The sequence below is a fragment of the Entelurus aequoreus genome, linkage group LG09 (assembly GCF_033978785.1).
Source record: "Entelurus aequoreus isolate RoL-2023_Sb linkage group LG09, RoL_Eaeq_v1.1, whole genome shotgun sequence".
Taxonomy (NCBI): Eukaryota; Metazoa; Chordata; class Actinopteri; order Syngnathiformes; family Syngnathidae; genus Entelurus; species Entelurus aequoreus.
Window position 1 is genome coordinate 11,615,305 of NC_084739.1, and position 15,730 is coordinate 11,631,034.

The 15,730-nt window shown below is 36.4% G+C and overlaps 1 protein-coding gene across 1 annotated transcript in view; it reads left to right on the forward strand.

The window, feature by feature from the left end:
* cdhr1a (cadherin-related family member 1a) overlaps positions 1–15,730 on the forward strand; it is a 96,480-nt gene that overhangs the window by 15,582 nt on the left and 65,168 nt on the right. The window contains 3 exon segments of the mRNA XM_062058052.1: positions 2,085–2,237; positions 3,657–3,821; positions 11,143–11,210. Of these exon segments, the coding sequence (XP_061914036.1) occupies positions 2,085–2,237; positions 3,657–3,821; positions 11,143–11,210 (386 nt within the window).

Genomic DNA, 15,730 nt, shown 5'->3' on the forward strand with positions numbered 1-15,730 from the left:
AACATGAATGAGAAATATGCCTTAAAGACAATACCAGTTGTTTATAATACATACACTGGTTACCTTCTCTAGCTATGTACATTGGAGGGCAATATATTCGAAAAATCTATAATCTGAAAAAGTCCTACATTGACTTTAGGATAGGGTAGGATAGGATAGAATAGGATAGGTCTTTATTGTCATTGCACAAGTACAACGAAACAATGTTTTCAGCACAAACCCGTTCAAGATTAGACAAACAAACAGTGTACAGGGTTACAGAACAGGAACGCTGATGGGTCGCCACGAGGCAAATACAATCTAGACTGGGCTCCTAAGGGGGCCTAGTCTGGAGTGGGAAAAAAACCTCCATGCCATGCACACATAAACATGTTACATTTAATCACGACAACTCGCAACAGAGGGGGGGGAGGTCAAAAGCGTCCATCGTTGAGGTGTCCTCGAGGGATTTGGAGGACAGTGCAAAGAAAGAGGCTTCAAAAAAGTGTAGACAAGACAAAAATAAGTGAGCAAGCAGGGAGAAGAAATGTGTTAATTCCACGACTGTATGTATCGGTATCGGTTGATATCGGAATCGGTAATTAAGAGTTGGACAATATCGGAATATCGGATATCGGCAAAAAAGCCATTATCAGACATCTCTACTGATGACCATTTTGCGAGCACTAATTTGCACCTTTATCGAGCACATCTGAAAAGTATGTGCAAACCGACACACGTTACTCTCACGTCTGTAAGAAAGAAGGTGGTGTACGTAAAGACAGATGAAGGAAAGAGAATCCCCCGTCCTATGTGGGTGTCAACATGTTTTAACTGTCAAATTTTTTGAAAATATTAGATATACTGTATTGTCTATTCAGCAATATCATTTCATAATTTTCTAGCTGACTAAAATGAATTCAATTGAAGCGTTCTGGTGTCCTATAGTATGTATTGTTTTAATACCGTTCGTATTTTCACAAAGAATATATACTATTAACATCTTGAAGTGTGCACTTTTTATTTGTTTGCAACTTGAGCACAGTAAGTGCAGCCTCTCCCCTGTGCACCTTCAGCGGTAAAAAAAAATTAAAATAAAGGGGAGGGGGTCTCATGAATGGCTCTCAGTCCTTTCCATCGAGGACGTGGAAGACATCTACCTATTTGGAACCATGATCGCGGGGCACCTGCTGATTGGGCTGGGCATTGCTCTGGTGTATCGTCAAATTCGTAAGACGATGGCAGCCACTCAGGAGCCCAAAGGCTGTCCGTCGCAATGGAAGGATTGGGTCGGGCTGTGGTCACAGTCTGGGGCGATTTCTGAACTGAATCGCAAGATGGATCACATCATGGAGAAGCTTGTTGAAAGGGAAAAATTGGATATAAGAGCCAACATGGACGAATAGAACAGACAAGCCATTGTAATGTCTGCTCGCGGAAAAACAAAAATCCTAATCTACGATTTGACTCTCTCGAATGGCCTTGACGCTGCAACAACAGGAGCAGGCTGTTCTGAAAACATCCCAGAGGACTCTCAAAGATGGACGTTTTTGACCTACCTCCCTCCTCAACGACACCTGGAAGTCAAACTTTGCTTGAATTGCATGCAGAACAGCCCCGGGCCTATGGACACAACACCACTACACTCAAAGACAATGGGCATATAGACAAACACACACCCCAACCCCACCCAACGCCTTCACCACCGCTTGATTCCCCTTCGGTAGTGCTTTATAGCAGCAGGCCGGCCTCCAGGGTCCCAACTCCCCCCCTTCTGTTGCGAGTTGTTGTGATTATATGTAACTTGTTTATGTGTGCTATGGCAAATGAGTTTTTTTCCCTTGGACTCAGTCTGGACCCCCTCCCGAGAGTCCAGCCTTTGACTGTTATGTTTTACTCTTCCCCCCTTTCCCAATATCACCTTTTTCCCACCTTTTTTAAGGAGCGCCGTAAGTGGCTGATCCGTTGGCGGTCCTGTACTTGAATCCCTGTAACGTATGTCTGCTCTTAGTGGGACTTTGCCGAAAATGTAATTTCACTTCTTATATGTCTTGTACATGTTAAAGAATGGACAATAATAAAGCATCCTCCTCCTTTCTATGTAGGGAGCCAATGCAAAATTCAACCTGAAGCTGATCGGGCCTGGAAGGATGCTGCGAGTGGTCCCACAGACGGTACTCAACGAGGCCCAAGTCACGATATTGGTGGAAGATTCTGCAGCCATGGATTACGAGAAACACCACTTCCTCACTTACAAGGTGTGCGTTTAATAGTGGCAAAGCAACCACTTTCTAACTCTAGCTCAGGGGTGTCCAAAGTGCGGCCCGGGGGCCATTTGCGGCCCGCAGCTAATTGTTTACCGGCCCGCCACACATTCTGGAAATACTATTGTAAAAATAAAAAAGAACATTAAAAAAAGTGGAATGAGGTGAAATCTAACGAGAAAAAGTTACAATGTTGACACAAAAGCTGCCATGCAGGCTGTTTTTTTTTTTCTTTTGTCTTCCTTTATTTTTATTTTTTTGCCATTGCTCAAAAAAAAAAAATAATGACAAAAAAATCCATGTTATAATAAATTATTTTCAGGGCTCCAATTACTTCAAATATTTCACTTTAAAATGTTTTATGTGGTAAATATTGCATATATTGTGTAATAGCCATATAAAAACATCAAAGTTTTCTTTGACAAAAGCGCATAAAACAAACAAAATAATTGTTCCAGCATAAAATCGACAGATATATCTGAAGTTGATCTCGTAACTTAAGTGTTGAAAGTAAAAGAAAAACCTAATAAAAATGTATCACTTTATGAGTGGGGCACCTTTTGGATCCCAAATATATTTAGTGATTTTTTATTTATCTTTTCATTGTGATTACTCAAAAATATGAAAGAATTAAAATCAATGGTGTCCTGCATCATTGTAAATCACATAATCTCTGTGTTAACGAACTCTGGCCGAAGTTCTGTTAAGTACTCATCTGGACTGTGGAATCATTGGCACACATGTTTGTATGTCAGAAACTGACATTTGGGTTTTATGTTTTTATTATTTTTATGTTTTATTGTTTTGTTTTGTTTTTAATGTATGTTTTATTGTTTTGTTTTTTTAATGTATTGTATTCTGTTTTTATATGTTTAAAATGGATCTTAAGGTCTGCAATAAAGATTGATGATGATGATGATTGATCTTTTAGGGCTCTTATTACTAAATACCGCATATTTCAGATTTACTATAAAAAAAACTAAGTTGTTTTTCACAGAAAAGCCATAAAACGTTTTTTTTTTAATTTGTATTACTTTATATCAACTTGAAGTTTATATAGAGATTTACGGTAAGCGTTAATTTAAAAAAAAATAATAATAATCAGAATTATTTTTAACATTTTAATGACTGAGACCCTTTATGGTCCCCGGGACCCCTAAAGGTAAAATAAATAAATAAATAAATTCATATATTTTGTTATGGTTTGAAAATGAAAAATATCAAAATGGCCCCCACTTGCTTTAATTTTTCCGTGTGCGGCCCTCAGTGGAAAAAGTTTGGACACCCCTGCTCTAGCTGAAAGGGCTTCGCTTGAGCCGAGGATGTCATTGTGGCTTGTGCAGCCCTTTGAGACACTCGTGATTTAGGGCTATATAAGTAAACATTGACTGATTGATTGATTGATTGTCTTAGCTCCTTGCTGTTGAGATCGACACGCCGGAGAGGTTCAGCTCCACGGCCGACATCGTCATCCATCTCCTGGACACCAATGACAACGCGCCCAAATTCTCCTCAGACTACTACATCGCCAGAATCCCAGAGAATTCACCTGGCGGCTCCAACGTTGTGTCAGTCCTGGTGAGTCGCCCGTCATCCTGTCTAAAAATATAACAATCCCCCCCACCCACGCACATTAGTGTACGTCACCGTGAGCTCAAGAGGAATGCTCGATTTGAGCACAATGCCAGAAAGAGGCTTTAATTCTCTAAATGTAGACGTTTGGTGCTGAGGTAGGGATAATATGTGAAAACATGTAGATAAAAGCCAGGCAGGGGAAGCTGCCAGATGGCTATCACTTTCATTTTGTTGTGTAACACCAAATTCCCTCCGTTCCCCCCCCCCCCCTTTTTCCCAAAGCTGTGCTAAATATGTGCAGGCATATTGTGTTACAACCAAAATATAAGGTCATGTTAGGTCTTCATCGAGTCCTGGGGATACATCATTGTTGTGGCTGATCGCACAAAGGGAGCGATTTGGGGACTTTTTTTTCCCGTCGTCTGTCCTTCATATGAACGCAGCACGGGCTCAAAGCAGCAGGGAGGCACGCTCATCAAATCCTCCCGTTGCGTGAACACCAGCCAGGCTCGCTGCCTTGATCCCAGGCAATTTCAATCAGATAAAAGATCAGCCGACAAGTGACCTTGCACACATAGAGACACTGAACACGCCTCCCTGATGCAGCAGATTAGCTGATGACATGATGATGTGACCATGACATCAAACAGACCTTCTTTTTATAGCTTTAAACACCATTTTTGCTGGTGTCCTCTTCCAATAAACAAAATAATCCAGGCCTCAGATTTGACGCTATCTTGGCTTTGGTGTGGAGACACCAGCTGTCTTTTTTATATGAATCATCTTTTCTTTCAGATTATAATAATAATTAAAGCTGCAAGCAGCGATGGACGGGACCGACTTTGAGTGCTCATAAAATCCAAACCGGAGCAGTAATTAAAACTCTTTCATCAACTTTTAATCAGAAGGGTTCAATCTCTCTCCTGTGCTAATTTTGAAGCCGACACGACAAACGCGCTCAGAGGAGATAATGTTTGAAAAAAGGTGACTGTTTTTACACAACTTTTGTTTTGAAGGGGGAATTGCAAACTTCCTGTTGATTTTTGCTGGGGGTTGTCAGTGTACTAAATATACACTACCGTTCAAAAGTTTGGGGTCACCCAAACAATTTTGTGGAATAGCCTTCATTTCTAAGAACAAGAATAGACTGTCGAGTTTCAGATGAAAGTTCTCTTTTTCTGGCCATTTTGAGCGTTTAATTGACCCCACAAATGTGATGCTCCAGAAACTCAATCTGCTCAAAGGAAGGTCAGTTTTGTAGCTTCTGTAACGAGCTAAACTGTTTTCAGATGTGTGAACATGATTGCAAAAGGGTTTTCTAATCATCAATTAGCCTTCTGAGCCAATGAGCAAACACATTGTACCATTAGAACACTGGAGTGATAGTTGCTGGAAATGGGCCTCTATGCACCTATGTAGATATTGCACCAAAAACCAGACATTTGCAGCTAGAATAGTCATTTACCACATTAGCAATGTATAGAGTGTATTTCTTTAAAGTTAAGACTAGTTTAAAGTTATCTTCATTGAAAAGTACAGTGCTTTTCCTTCAAAAATAAGGACATTTCAATGTGACCCCAAACTTTTGAACGGTAGTGTAGGTCTAAGTGAGACCTACATAGAGGTTTTTGTTTCATGTCTCTACGACATTCCTACTGGGAGTTACAGGCAGTTTTGTCTGTGTTTTCTTCCTAGAGGGCGCTAGAGCGCAATTTTGAGTTTTGGGGTTTGTTTTTTTGATTAGATCGCAATTTTCTCCAGTTCTGATGTGTGTGTCCAATTTGGTGAGTTTTAAAGCATGTTAAGGGGGTCAAATTACAGCTCAAAGAGGCGGCGGTATAATAATAAAACGCTAGAAATACAATAGGGTGCTCTGTCCCAAAGGGACTCGGTCCCTAATAACTTTTATTTACAATGCACTTTTCATTTGATTATTATCTAAACACAAACATGTGTAAAATTCTTAATTTTAGTATTATGTTGGTTTTCTTCAAGAGAAACAATGTGACACAAAAAAGTAGAGAATTTAGTAAAACAAAAATATTTTTACAAAAACAAAATTAGTAATTAGGGATGTCCGATAATGGCTTTTTTGCCGATATTCCGATACTGTCCAACTCTTAATTACCGATTCCGATATCAACCGATACCGATATATACAGTCATGGAATTAACACATTATTATGCCTAATTTTGTTGTGATGCCCCGCTGGATGCATTAAACAATGTAACAAGGTTTCCCAAAATAAATCAACTCAAGTTATGGAAAAAAATGCCAACAATGGCACTGCCATATTTATTATTGAAGTTTTTTTCAACATGCCTCAAAACAGCAGCTTGGAATTTGGGACATGAGGAGGTTGAGGTGGGCGGGGGGTGGGGGGGGGGGTAGGGGGTAGCTGGTGGTGTATATTGTAGGGTCCTGGAACAGTTAGTGCTGCAAGGGGTTCTGGGTATTTGTTCTGTTGTGTTTGTGTTGTGTTACGGTGCGGATGTTCTCCCGAAGTGTGTTTGTCATTCTTGTTTGGTGTGGGTTCACAGTGTGGCGCATATTTGTAACAGTGTTAAAGTTGTTTATACGACCACCCTCAGTGTGACCTGTATGGCTGTTGACCAAGTATGCCTTGCATTCACTTGTGTGTGTGTGAAAAGCCATGGATCAGAGGTTCTTAACCTTGTTGGAGGTACTGAACCCCACCAGTTTCATATGCGCATTCACCGAACCCTTCTTTAGTGAAAAATATATATATATTTTTTCAAATTTAAGATAAAGTTGTATGTTTTTGGTAACACTTCAGTATGGGGAACATATTCTAAGTAACAAAGACTTAATTTAGAGTTTTTTGGACACTAGGGGAACATATTCTAAGTAACAAAGACTTAATTTAGGGTTATTTGGTTAGGGTTAGGGTTAGAGGGTTAGAGGGTTAGGGTTATAATAAGGCCATGCAGAATAAGGCATTAATAAGTACTTAATAATGACTAGTTAAGAGCCAATATGTTACTAATTTGCATGTTAATAAGCAACTAATTAATGGTGAATATGTTCCCCATACTAAAGTGTTACCATGTTTTTTTACTGGTGCACAAAATGAACCGTGCATGAACATCACCTTGTTCAAACAACAAAACCAACACAGTGCATAAACTCACAACAAATCACACACCTGCAAACAGTCTGACTTCTGCTGTTGCCGTATCCGTAATACGCCGATAGGGAGAAGTTTTTATTTACATGATGAGTCGGGTGTGTCTTGACCTCTGCCGAACCCCTGAGCTCGACTCGCCGAACCCCTAGGGTTCGATCGAACCCAGGTTAAGAACCACTGCTATAGATATTATGTGACTGGGCCGGCATGCAAAGGCAACGCCTTAAAGGTTTATTGCCGCTCTGTACTTCTCCCCACGTCCGTGTACACAGCGCCGTATTAAAAAGTCATACATTTTACTTTTTGAAACCGATACCGATCATTTCCGATATTACATTTTAAAGCATTTATCGGCCGATAATATCAGCAGTCCGATATTATCGGACATCTCTAGTACTTCATCATAAAAATAAAAAAAATTCTTAATTTTAGTATTATGTTGGTTTTATTCAAGAGAAACAATGTGACACAAAAAAGTAGAGAATTTAGTAAAACAAAAATATTTTTACATTAAAAATACAAAAGTAGTAATACTACATAAATTGTGGTAATGTTAAAAGGACCAAAAGTTGTACCCTGTATTTGTTAAAAATTCCAACAGGTATAATAAACTACTTGGTTTCTAGCAATCCAGGTAATTCGTCCAGTTTATTATTGGTTCTGTGATGCAACTCGTACTTCGAAAAACGTGTATTGCAAAACAGTGTCGTCCATTGTAATGAATTGAAATAATTTTATGTTGCGCTTGACCCAACCAGTACATGCCTTTTAGAAAGAATTACACACTTTTAGATAAATTTATGAAAAGCAATACAATGTACTTTAATTTGAACAACTTCTGTAGTTTTATGAAGTAATGTAATACTAATATACAACATTTACCTTGAAGAGCGGGAACACACTATGAATGGATTCTCAATCTTTTCATGGTTAAATGTCCGCCATTAAGATATATTTTTTTCCCTTGGCTGGCTTTATCGACTCATTCTGCTACAGTATGGTGCAGACCATACGCTCAATCTGCTTCACACTTGGCCATTTTCAGGTTCAAACACTGATGACATCTATTAAACAGACCAAGAAGCAAGGAATTAAACAGAGACAGAATTAAATTTGGCTCAATGAGGAGAAACGCGTAGTCCTGCACCCTTGCACAGTGTCCCACCACACTCTGACGAAAGATTGTACGCCTCCTCTTTATTTGGACTTTCCCTGATTACATGGCAACAGCTGTTTCTAAAGGAAGGGGGGTCGTAAACAGCCGTCGCCTTTTGGTTATAAAACAGTTCAAAGAAAATGTGCCTGGAGGGGGGGTCAGGTCCTGCTTCCTCTCCGCTTTGTAGATCTCGGGTCAAGACAAAATCTTCCTATGGATTACAGTACATCAAAGAAACCGACACCTTCATGTTGCTTCCCATCCGACACAGTGGAGTTTTACAAGCCTTTTGATTGGTAAGATCAAAGACAGCTTTCGGCTGCTCGCCGGGAACTCATGGAAACACAAAGTTTTGTGATAACTTAGATACAATTATTCTGACAGTCATGTTTTTGATGATTTCTTTCTTTAATTCAATAAATATCATCTGCTTTTTCTTTTTAAGTCCTGTTATTCACACTCACTTCCTTCATTCCCAGGGTTGGGAAAACAAAGTTATGTTGAGCTTTAGCTATAAGTTATCGCTTGACCGAGTGTTTTGGTCGGATCTGACAGGTTTCACTGTGACATTCGCTACGCCATCTAGCGGTGGGGAGGCTCATAACCCAAACGTTTGCTTGTAACTTAAAAGGGAACTGCACTTTTTTTTGGAATTTTGCCTATCGTTCACAATCATTATGAAAGACAAGACGACAGACGGATTGTTTTTCTTTTATGCATTCTAACTTGTAAATACAAGTCTGCTTACAGCGTAGCCTTTGGGAGCGCCTCTATTTCGCCCTATAAAATCCAATAAATAAACATTCAAAAAGTGCAAACAATATTCCATTTACATTTCGTGATTTGAATACTGTAGATCATAAATCATGCATCTCACCTGGACAGAAGAAGTCTGAGTAGGTATTCCGAGAAGTTGGTACACTTTGACAGCCATTTAGGACTCGAAAACTTAATGGTCTCAGATTTTGACATTCAATAACATTTTAACTGTAACAAAATAAGTTGCTCAAAAAGGTTAATTATGTCTTCTTGTTCATACACTTTTCAAATATTCTTACAATCAGACAATATTTTCGGTGTATTAGATGGATTTTTTACCTGACATGTTTCGACTGTCATCTGCAGTCTTCTTCAGAAGGGTCATGTCAGAAAATTTGTATGTAAATTATCAAAAAACTTTCCGTTCTCTGAGTTCCCAGTGAACAGACAAAGGGGCTGTCTTTGTTGTACCAAGCCAAAGGCTTGTAAAATTCCATTGTGTATGATAAAAGTTAAAGTTAAAGTACCAATGATTGTCACACACACACTAGGTGTGGCGAAATTATTCTCTGCTTTTGACCCATCACCCTTGATCACCCCCTGGGAGGTGAGGGGAGCAGTGGGCAGCAGCGGTGGCCGCGCCCGGGAATCATTTTTGGTGATTTAACCCCCAATTCCAACCCTTGATGCTGAGTGCCAATCAGGGAGGTAATGGATCCCATTTTTATAGTCTTTGGTATGACTCGGCCGGGGTTTGAACTCACAACCTACCGATCTCAGGGCGGACACTCTAACCACTAGGCCACTGAGTAGGTAATGGGAGGAGACGGGATGGGTTATCTATTTTTGATCCAAGACCTGCCCAAGCTCGATCCAGGACCAGTTCAAGCCCGAGGCATCTTTTTATTTTGTGTTAATGTGACCGAAAACAATGGCTGTTTACATTCCCCCCATTCCTTTAGAAACAGCTGTTGTTATGTAAACGGGGAATATCCAAATAAAAGAGGAGACGTGAACCATTTTTCCGTTAGAGCGTGGGTGACACTGTAAGAGGTTACAGGTCGACACGTTTCTCCTCAAATTGAGCAAAATTGAATTCTGTCTCTGTTTATTTCCTTGCTTCTTGTCTTGTTTAATAGATGTCATCGATGTTTGAACCTGACAGGTCAGCCTTCTAATAACCCATCTAATTTACTGAAAGTATTGTCTGATTACAAGAACATTTTAAAAGTGTATAACACAGTGGTTCTTAACCTGGGTTCGATCGAACCCTAGGGGTTCGGTGAGTCGGGCTCAGGGGTTCGGCGGAGGTCAAAACACACCCGACTCATCGTGTAAATAAAAACTTCTCCCTATCGGCGTATTACGGATACGGCAACAGCAGAAGTCAGACTGATTTGCAGGTGTGTAATTTGTTGTGAGTTTATGCACTGTGTTGGTTTTGTTCTTTGAACAAGGTGATGTTCATGCACGGTTCATTTTGTGCACCAGTAATAAAACATGGTAACACTTTAGTATGGGGAACATATTCACCATTAATTAGTTGCTTATTAACATGCAAATTAGTAACATATTGGCTCTTAACTAGTCATTATTAAGTATTTATTAATGCCTTATTCGGCATGGTCTTATTATAACCCTAACCATAACCAAATAACTCTAAATTAAGTCTTTGTTACTTAGAATATGTTCCCCTAGTGTCCAAAAAACTCTAAATTAAGTCTTTGTTACTTAGAATATGTTCCCCATACTAAAGTGTTACCAAAAACATATAACTTTGTCTTGAATTTGAAAAAAAAACAACATTTTATCTTTCACTAAAGAAGGGTTCGGTGAATGCGCATATGAAACTGGTGGGGTTCGGTACCTCCAACAAGGTTAAGAACCACTGGTATAACAAAATAAGTCTAACTAAATTTTTTTACATGACAGAATGTAGATATTTGTCCCTATTTTGGTAGAATAGATTACAACTTTTTTCTTTGCAAAAAAAATAGCTTTATTCATGAAAATAATCTGACTTTTTTTCTTGTAGAATAATGTTTTATCCTCACACATTGGCTCCCTGTAATTCCATTTTTGTAGTTTTTTTTGTTTGTTTCATTGTGACTTTAACCAACAGAAAAATCTGCATTCTTCCTCTTTTGATCACATCACATGTTTTGTTTCTGTAACTAGGCAGAATGTGTGTAGTGTACAAATGCCCACTACAGAGCTTTAAACGAGATTATTGAATTCAATTAACTGAACTGTTCTTTAGGCAATAGACCCGGACTCTGGACCATGGGGTGACGTGAAGTACTCCATCTATGGATCCGGTGCTGATTTGTGAGTATATTAATAATGTGACTTGCCAGTTGCCAGTGTGGTGCGGTAAAAAAAATGGCGTATAATAAAATAAGTTCAATGAAGGAGTTCAAGGAAATGAAAAATAAACACAGCTTGTTGCTGTGAGTTATTGCTGCAGTACTAAACAAAATCTGCCTCCAAGATGAAAAAAATAATCACAGCAGATTTTGTTTTCATATCAGAACTCGTCCCGCTGAAGATTTCCCGGTATTTGCCCTCATCTCGGCTTTTATGAGATTCCCAGTCGATGCATACATATCAGCTCCAGAAAATAACGGCTCAAGGGGTCACTTTTCCCTTTTCATGTCAACGTTTAATCCCAGCTCTCAGTTTCTTAAGCTTGCGGAAACAATAACAACTGTTATGTTAAATGTGTTTGCTTCATGGCGATATGTTGCGTATTACACGGTTTCAGTGTCCTTGTGTCACTTTAGATAATCGCACAAAAACAACAAACACTGTCTTAGAAAAGTCTTGAGAAAGAAAAAGGGATCATGAAGTCTTTTGGTCTTCTTTTGCTTGCCCACGTAATCCCCTAATGGGATTTGGGGGGTGAAAATAGACTGTTTGTTTGCCTCTAAACAGCCTGCACTCTGCCAAAGTCAGAAGACGGTCACCAAACAAGTCAGCCTCAATTAAAATCAGTAGAGTTCTTGATCTGCAGTTGTATATCGAAACAAGAGCTTTAGAACAAATTGAAAATGGCACCTTTGGACCATGCAAACATTAACCAGGATGACTTGGGTCAGTGAAGTGTGATCAAGGGAGGCATCATAAAAATAATCATAATGATAACAAAAAGTACATCGAATTGATATTTTCTCAAATGTACTCAATAGTACTTAAAAATCAGCGATGCACTTAGACTGCGAAAGTGGTGAGGGAACACTTTACACAATATGACTTTTTTTTACAGCCTGTGTAATGTTTTCATAGTAATGGTAATGTCATTCTTGCTAACCCGGAAATAGACTGCGGAAAAATAACACGCTAGCAGGTCCTCTGGGATCTAGAGAAGGATAGATGCATGGTTAAGAACTGTTCTGGTTTATTACTTTTTTTAACCTTCAATAGGATTAAGAAGTATTTGGGAAAAAAAATGTTTTATATATACAGGAAAACATTAATTATTGGCAATTGTAAACAAAACATGTCATATTTGTGTTGGTTTGTGATGCCACATTGTAGAAAGCAGCCATTTGGAGCCGCGTTACTGTAAGGCGAAGAGTAATCAGCTATGAATAGGGAATTAGAAAGTACATTCTTAACATCTTAAGAGAGAATAATAATACAACTACTACTCTGGCGTATAGTGTAGTGTACATATTCTAAAACTGTTACCTCAAACGTCAACAGCCAAACTGTTCTTGTTTCAATAACTTTTTGATAAATAAACACATACATACTGGTTACTGGAACCTTTTTTTTTTTAAATAGTTGTAATAGTTGTATTATATTTTCATATTTTATATTATTTATATATATATATTATATATATATATATATATATATATATATATATATATATATATATATATATATATATATATATATAATATAATATATATATATAATTATATATATACACATATATACATATATATATATATATATATATATATATATATATATATATATATATATATATATATATATATATATATATATATACATATATATATATATATATATATATTTTTTTTTTTAATTTATTTATTTATTTATTTTTATTTATTTATTTATTTATTTATTTTTTGACAACCTTAATATATATATATATATATATATATATATATAATATATATATATATATATATATATATATATATATATATATATATATATATATATATATATATATATATATATATATATATACATATACATATATATATATATATATATATATATATATATATATATATATATATATATATATATATATATATATATATATATATATATATATATTAGGGCTGTCAAAAATATATATATATATATATATATATATTAGGGCTGTCAAAAAAAAATTATACAAATAAAAAATATAAAATAAAAAATAAAATAAAATAAATAGAAAATAAATAAAAAATATATAAGATATACACAGTATATATACATATTCTGGACACACCTTCTCATTCAATGCGTTTTCTTTATTTTCATGACTATTTATACTGTAGATTGTCCCTGAAGGCATCACAACTATGAATGAACACATGTGGAGTTATGTACTTAACAAAAAAAAGGGTGAAATAACTGAAAACATGTTTTATATTCTAGTTTCTTCAAAATAGCTACCCTTTGCTCTGATTACTGTTTCGCACACTCTCGACATTCTCGCGATGAGCTTCAAGAGGTAGTCACCTGGAATGGTTTTCACTTCACAGGTGTGCTTGAAGCTCATCGAGAGAATGCCAAGAGTGTGCAAAGCAGTAATCAGAGCAACGGGCGGTTATTTGAAGAAACTAGAATACAAAACATGTTTTCAGTTAATTTACCTTTTTTTGTTAAGTACATAACTCCACATGTTTTCATTCATAGTTTTGATGCCTTCAGTGACAATCCACAATGTAAATAGTCATGAAAATAAAGAAAACGCATTGAATGAGGAAAAGGTGTGTCCAAACTTTTGGCCTGTACTATATATATATATATATATATATATATATATATATATATATATTATATATATATATATATATATATATATATATATATATATATATATATATATATATATATATATATATATATAATATATATATGTATATTATATATATATATATATATATATATATATATATATATATATATATATATATATATATATATATATATATATATATATATATATTAGAGCTGTCAAACCTAACCAGTTAAGTCTTGTGATTACCTTGACTGCTGTACTCGGTGATCAGATCAATGCATATGTCAAAAATTAGTGAGGAGACGCTGACAGGTGTGCTTGCTAGCAAACTTAATTCCAAAATACAGCCTGAAAGAACTTTAGATAAAACTGTCCCCATGTTTTGTGCAAATAAATTACATGCGTTCAAGAAAAACATTTAAAAATGTTGACATTTGGACAATAAAATTGTATTTCTGTACAAATATTGGGGTCTTTTCTGAGCAAAATTATGCAAGCTCATAATCACCTGTGATTAAAAATGATTAATCCAAATTCCAAAATCTGATTAAACAAAAATAATAATTTTCCCTATTATATATCGCAATATATATATTTTAGGCCATAACGCCCATGTAGAATAATATTTTCTTTACGGTTAGATTTTATGTATTTTATTGGTTACTAACAAATGGGTCAGTTTCACTCCTACCACATTGCTGATTATTGTTTTCTGTTTGAGTAGTATAACTTGATCACGCTTTTTCTAATATTCCACACCTCAAAATAAGTCATAAAAGTATGTATGATTCATGTTAATATCGTATCGTATCAATATCAGCTCATTCTCGAGGCTGCAATATCGTAAGTGAAAAAATATCGGGCTACCCTTAGTAACTAGGGTTGTCCCGATATCAATATTTTGGTACCTGTACCAAAATGTATTCCGATACTTTTCAAAATAAAGGTGACCACACCAAAATGTCTCCTTTTTAACAAAAAATCTTATGATATATTAAACATATATTTCTTAATGCACTCAAAGAACTATTTAGAAGGTTAAAATTTTAATTAAAAGGCAATAAACATATTGGGCATTTCTTATGGCACTCAAAGAACAATTTACAATAGTATATACCGTATTTTTCGGAGTATAAGTCGCACCGGAGTATAAGTCGCACCTGCCGAAAATGCATAATAAAGAAGAAAAAAAACATAGATAAGTCGCACTGGAGCCAGGCCAAACTATGAAAAGAACTGCGACTTATAGTCCGAAAAATACGGTAATACCTATATGTAATATATAAAATAGGTTAGAATAGAATATAAATATTTATTGACATTTGTATTAAATGCTTCATGATTTATGGTCGCTACTCTTAGTCTGTGCTTCAAGAGAAATACTATCATTAAAAAATACTAAAAACAATACTATGGCTAAAAGTACCCACATAGGACATGTAGAGCAGTGTTTTTCAACCTTTTTTGAGACAAGGCACATTTTTTTCATAAAAAAAATACAGAGGCACACCACCAGCAGAAAAGGTTAAAAAATTCAACTCCACCAGGTTGTCGTGCCTTATTTTGAGTTTGTTGTTGTTCCCTGTGTGTAGTGCTTTAGTTCCTGTCTCGCGCTGTTATTTTAGTGACCCTTCCTGTTTAGTTGGTGTTCTCCTGTAGCAGCTTCACGCCTTCCTTTGAGTGCTATTGCCTGCACCTGCTTTGTTTTTGCAATCAAGACTATTTAAGTTGTGCGTACGCTATCCTTCTTTGTGGGGACATTGTTGATTGTCATGTCATGTACGGATGTGCTTTGTGGACGCCGTCTTTGCTCCACACGCTGTAAGTTTTTGCTGTCGTCCAGCATTCT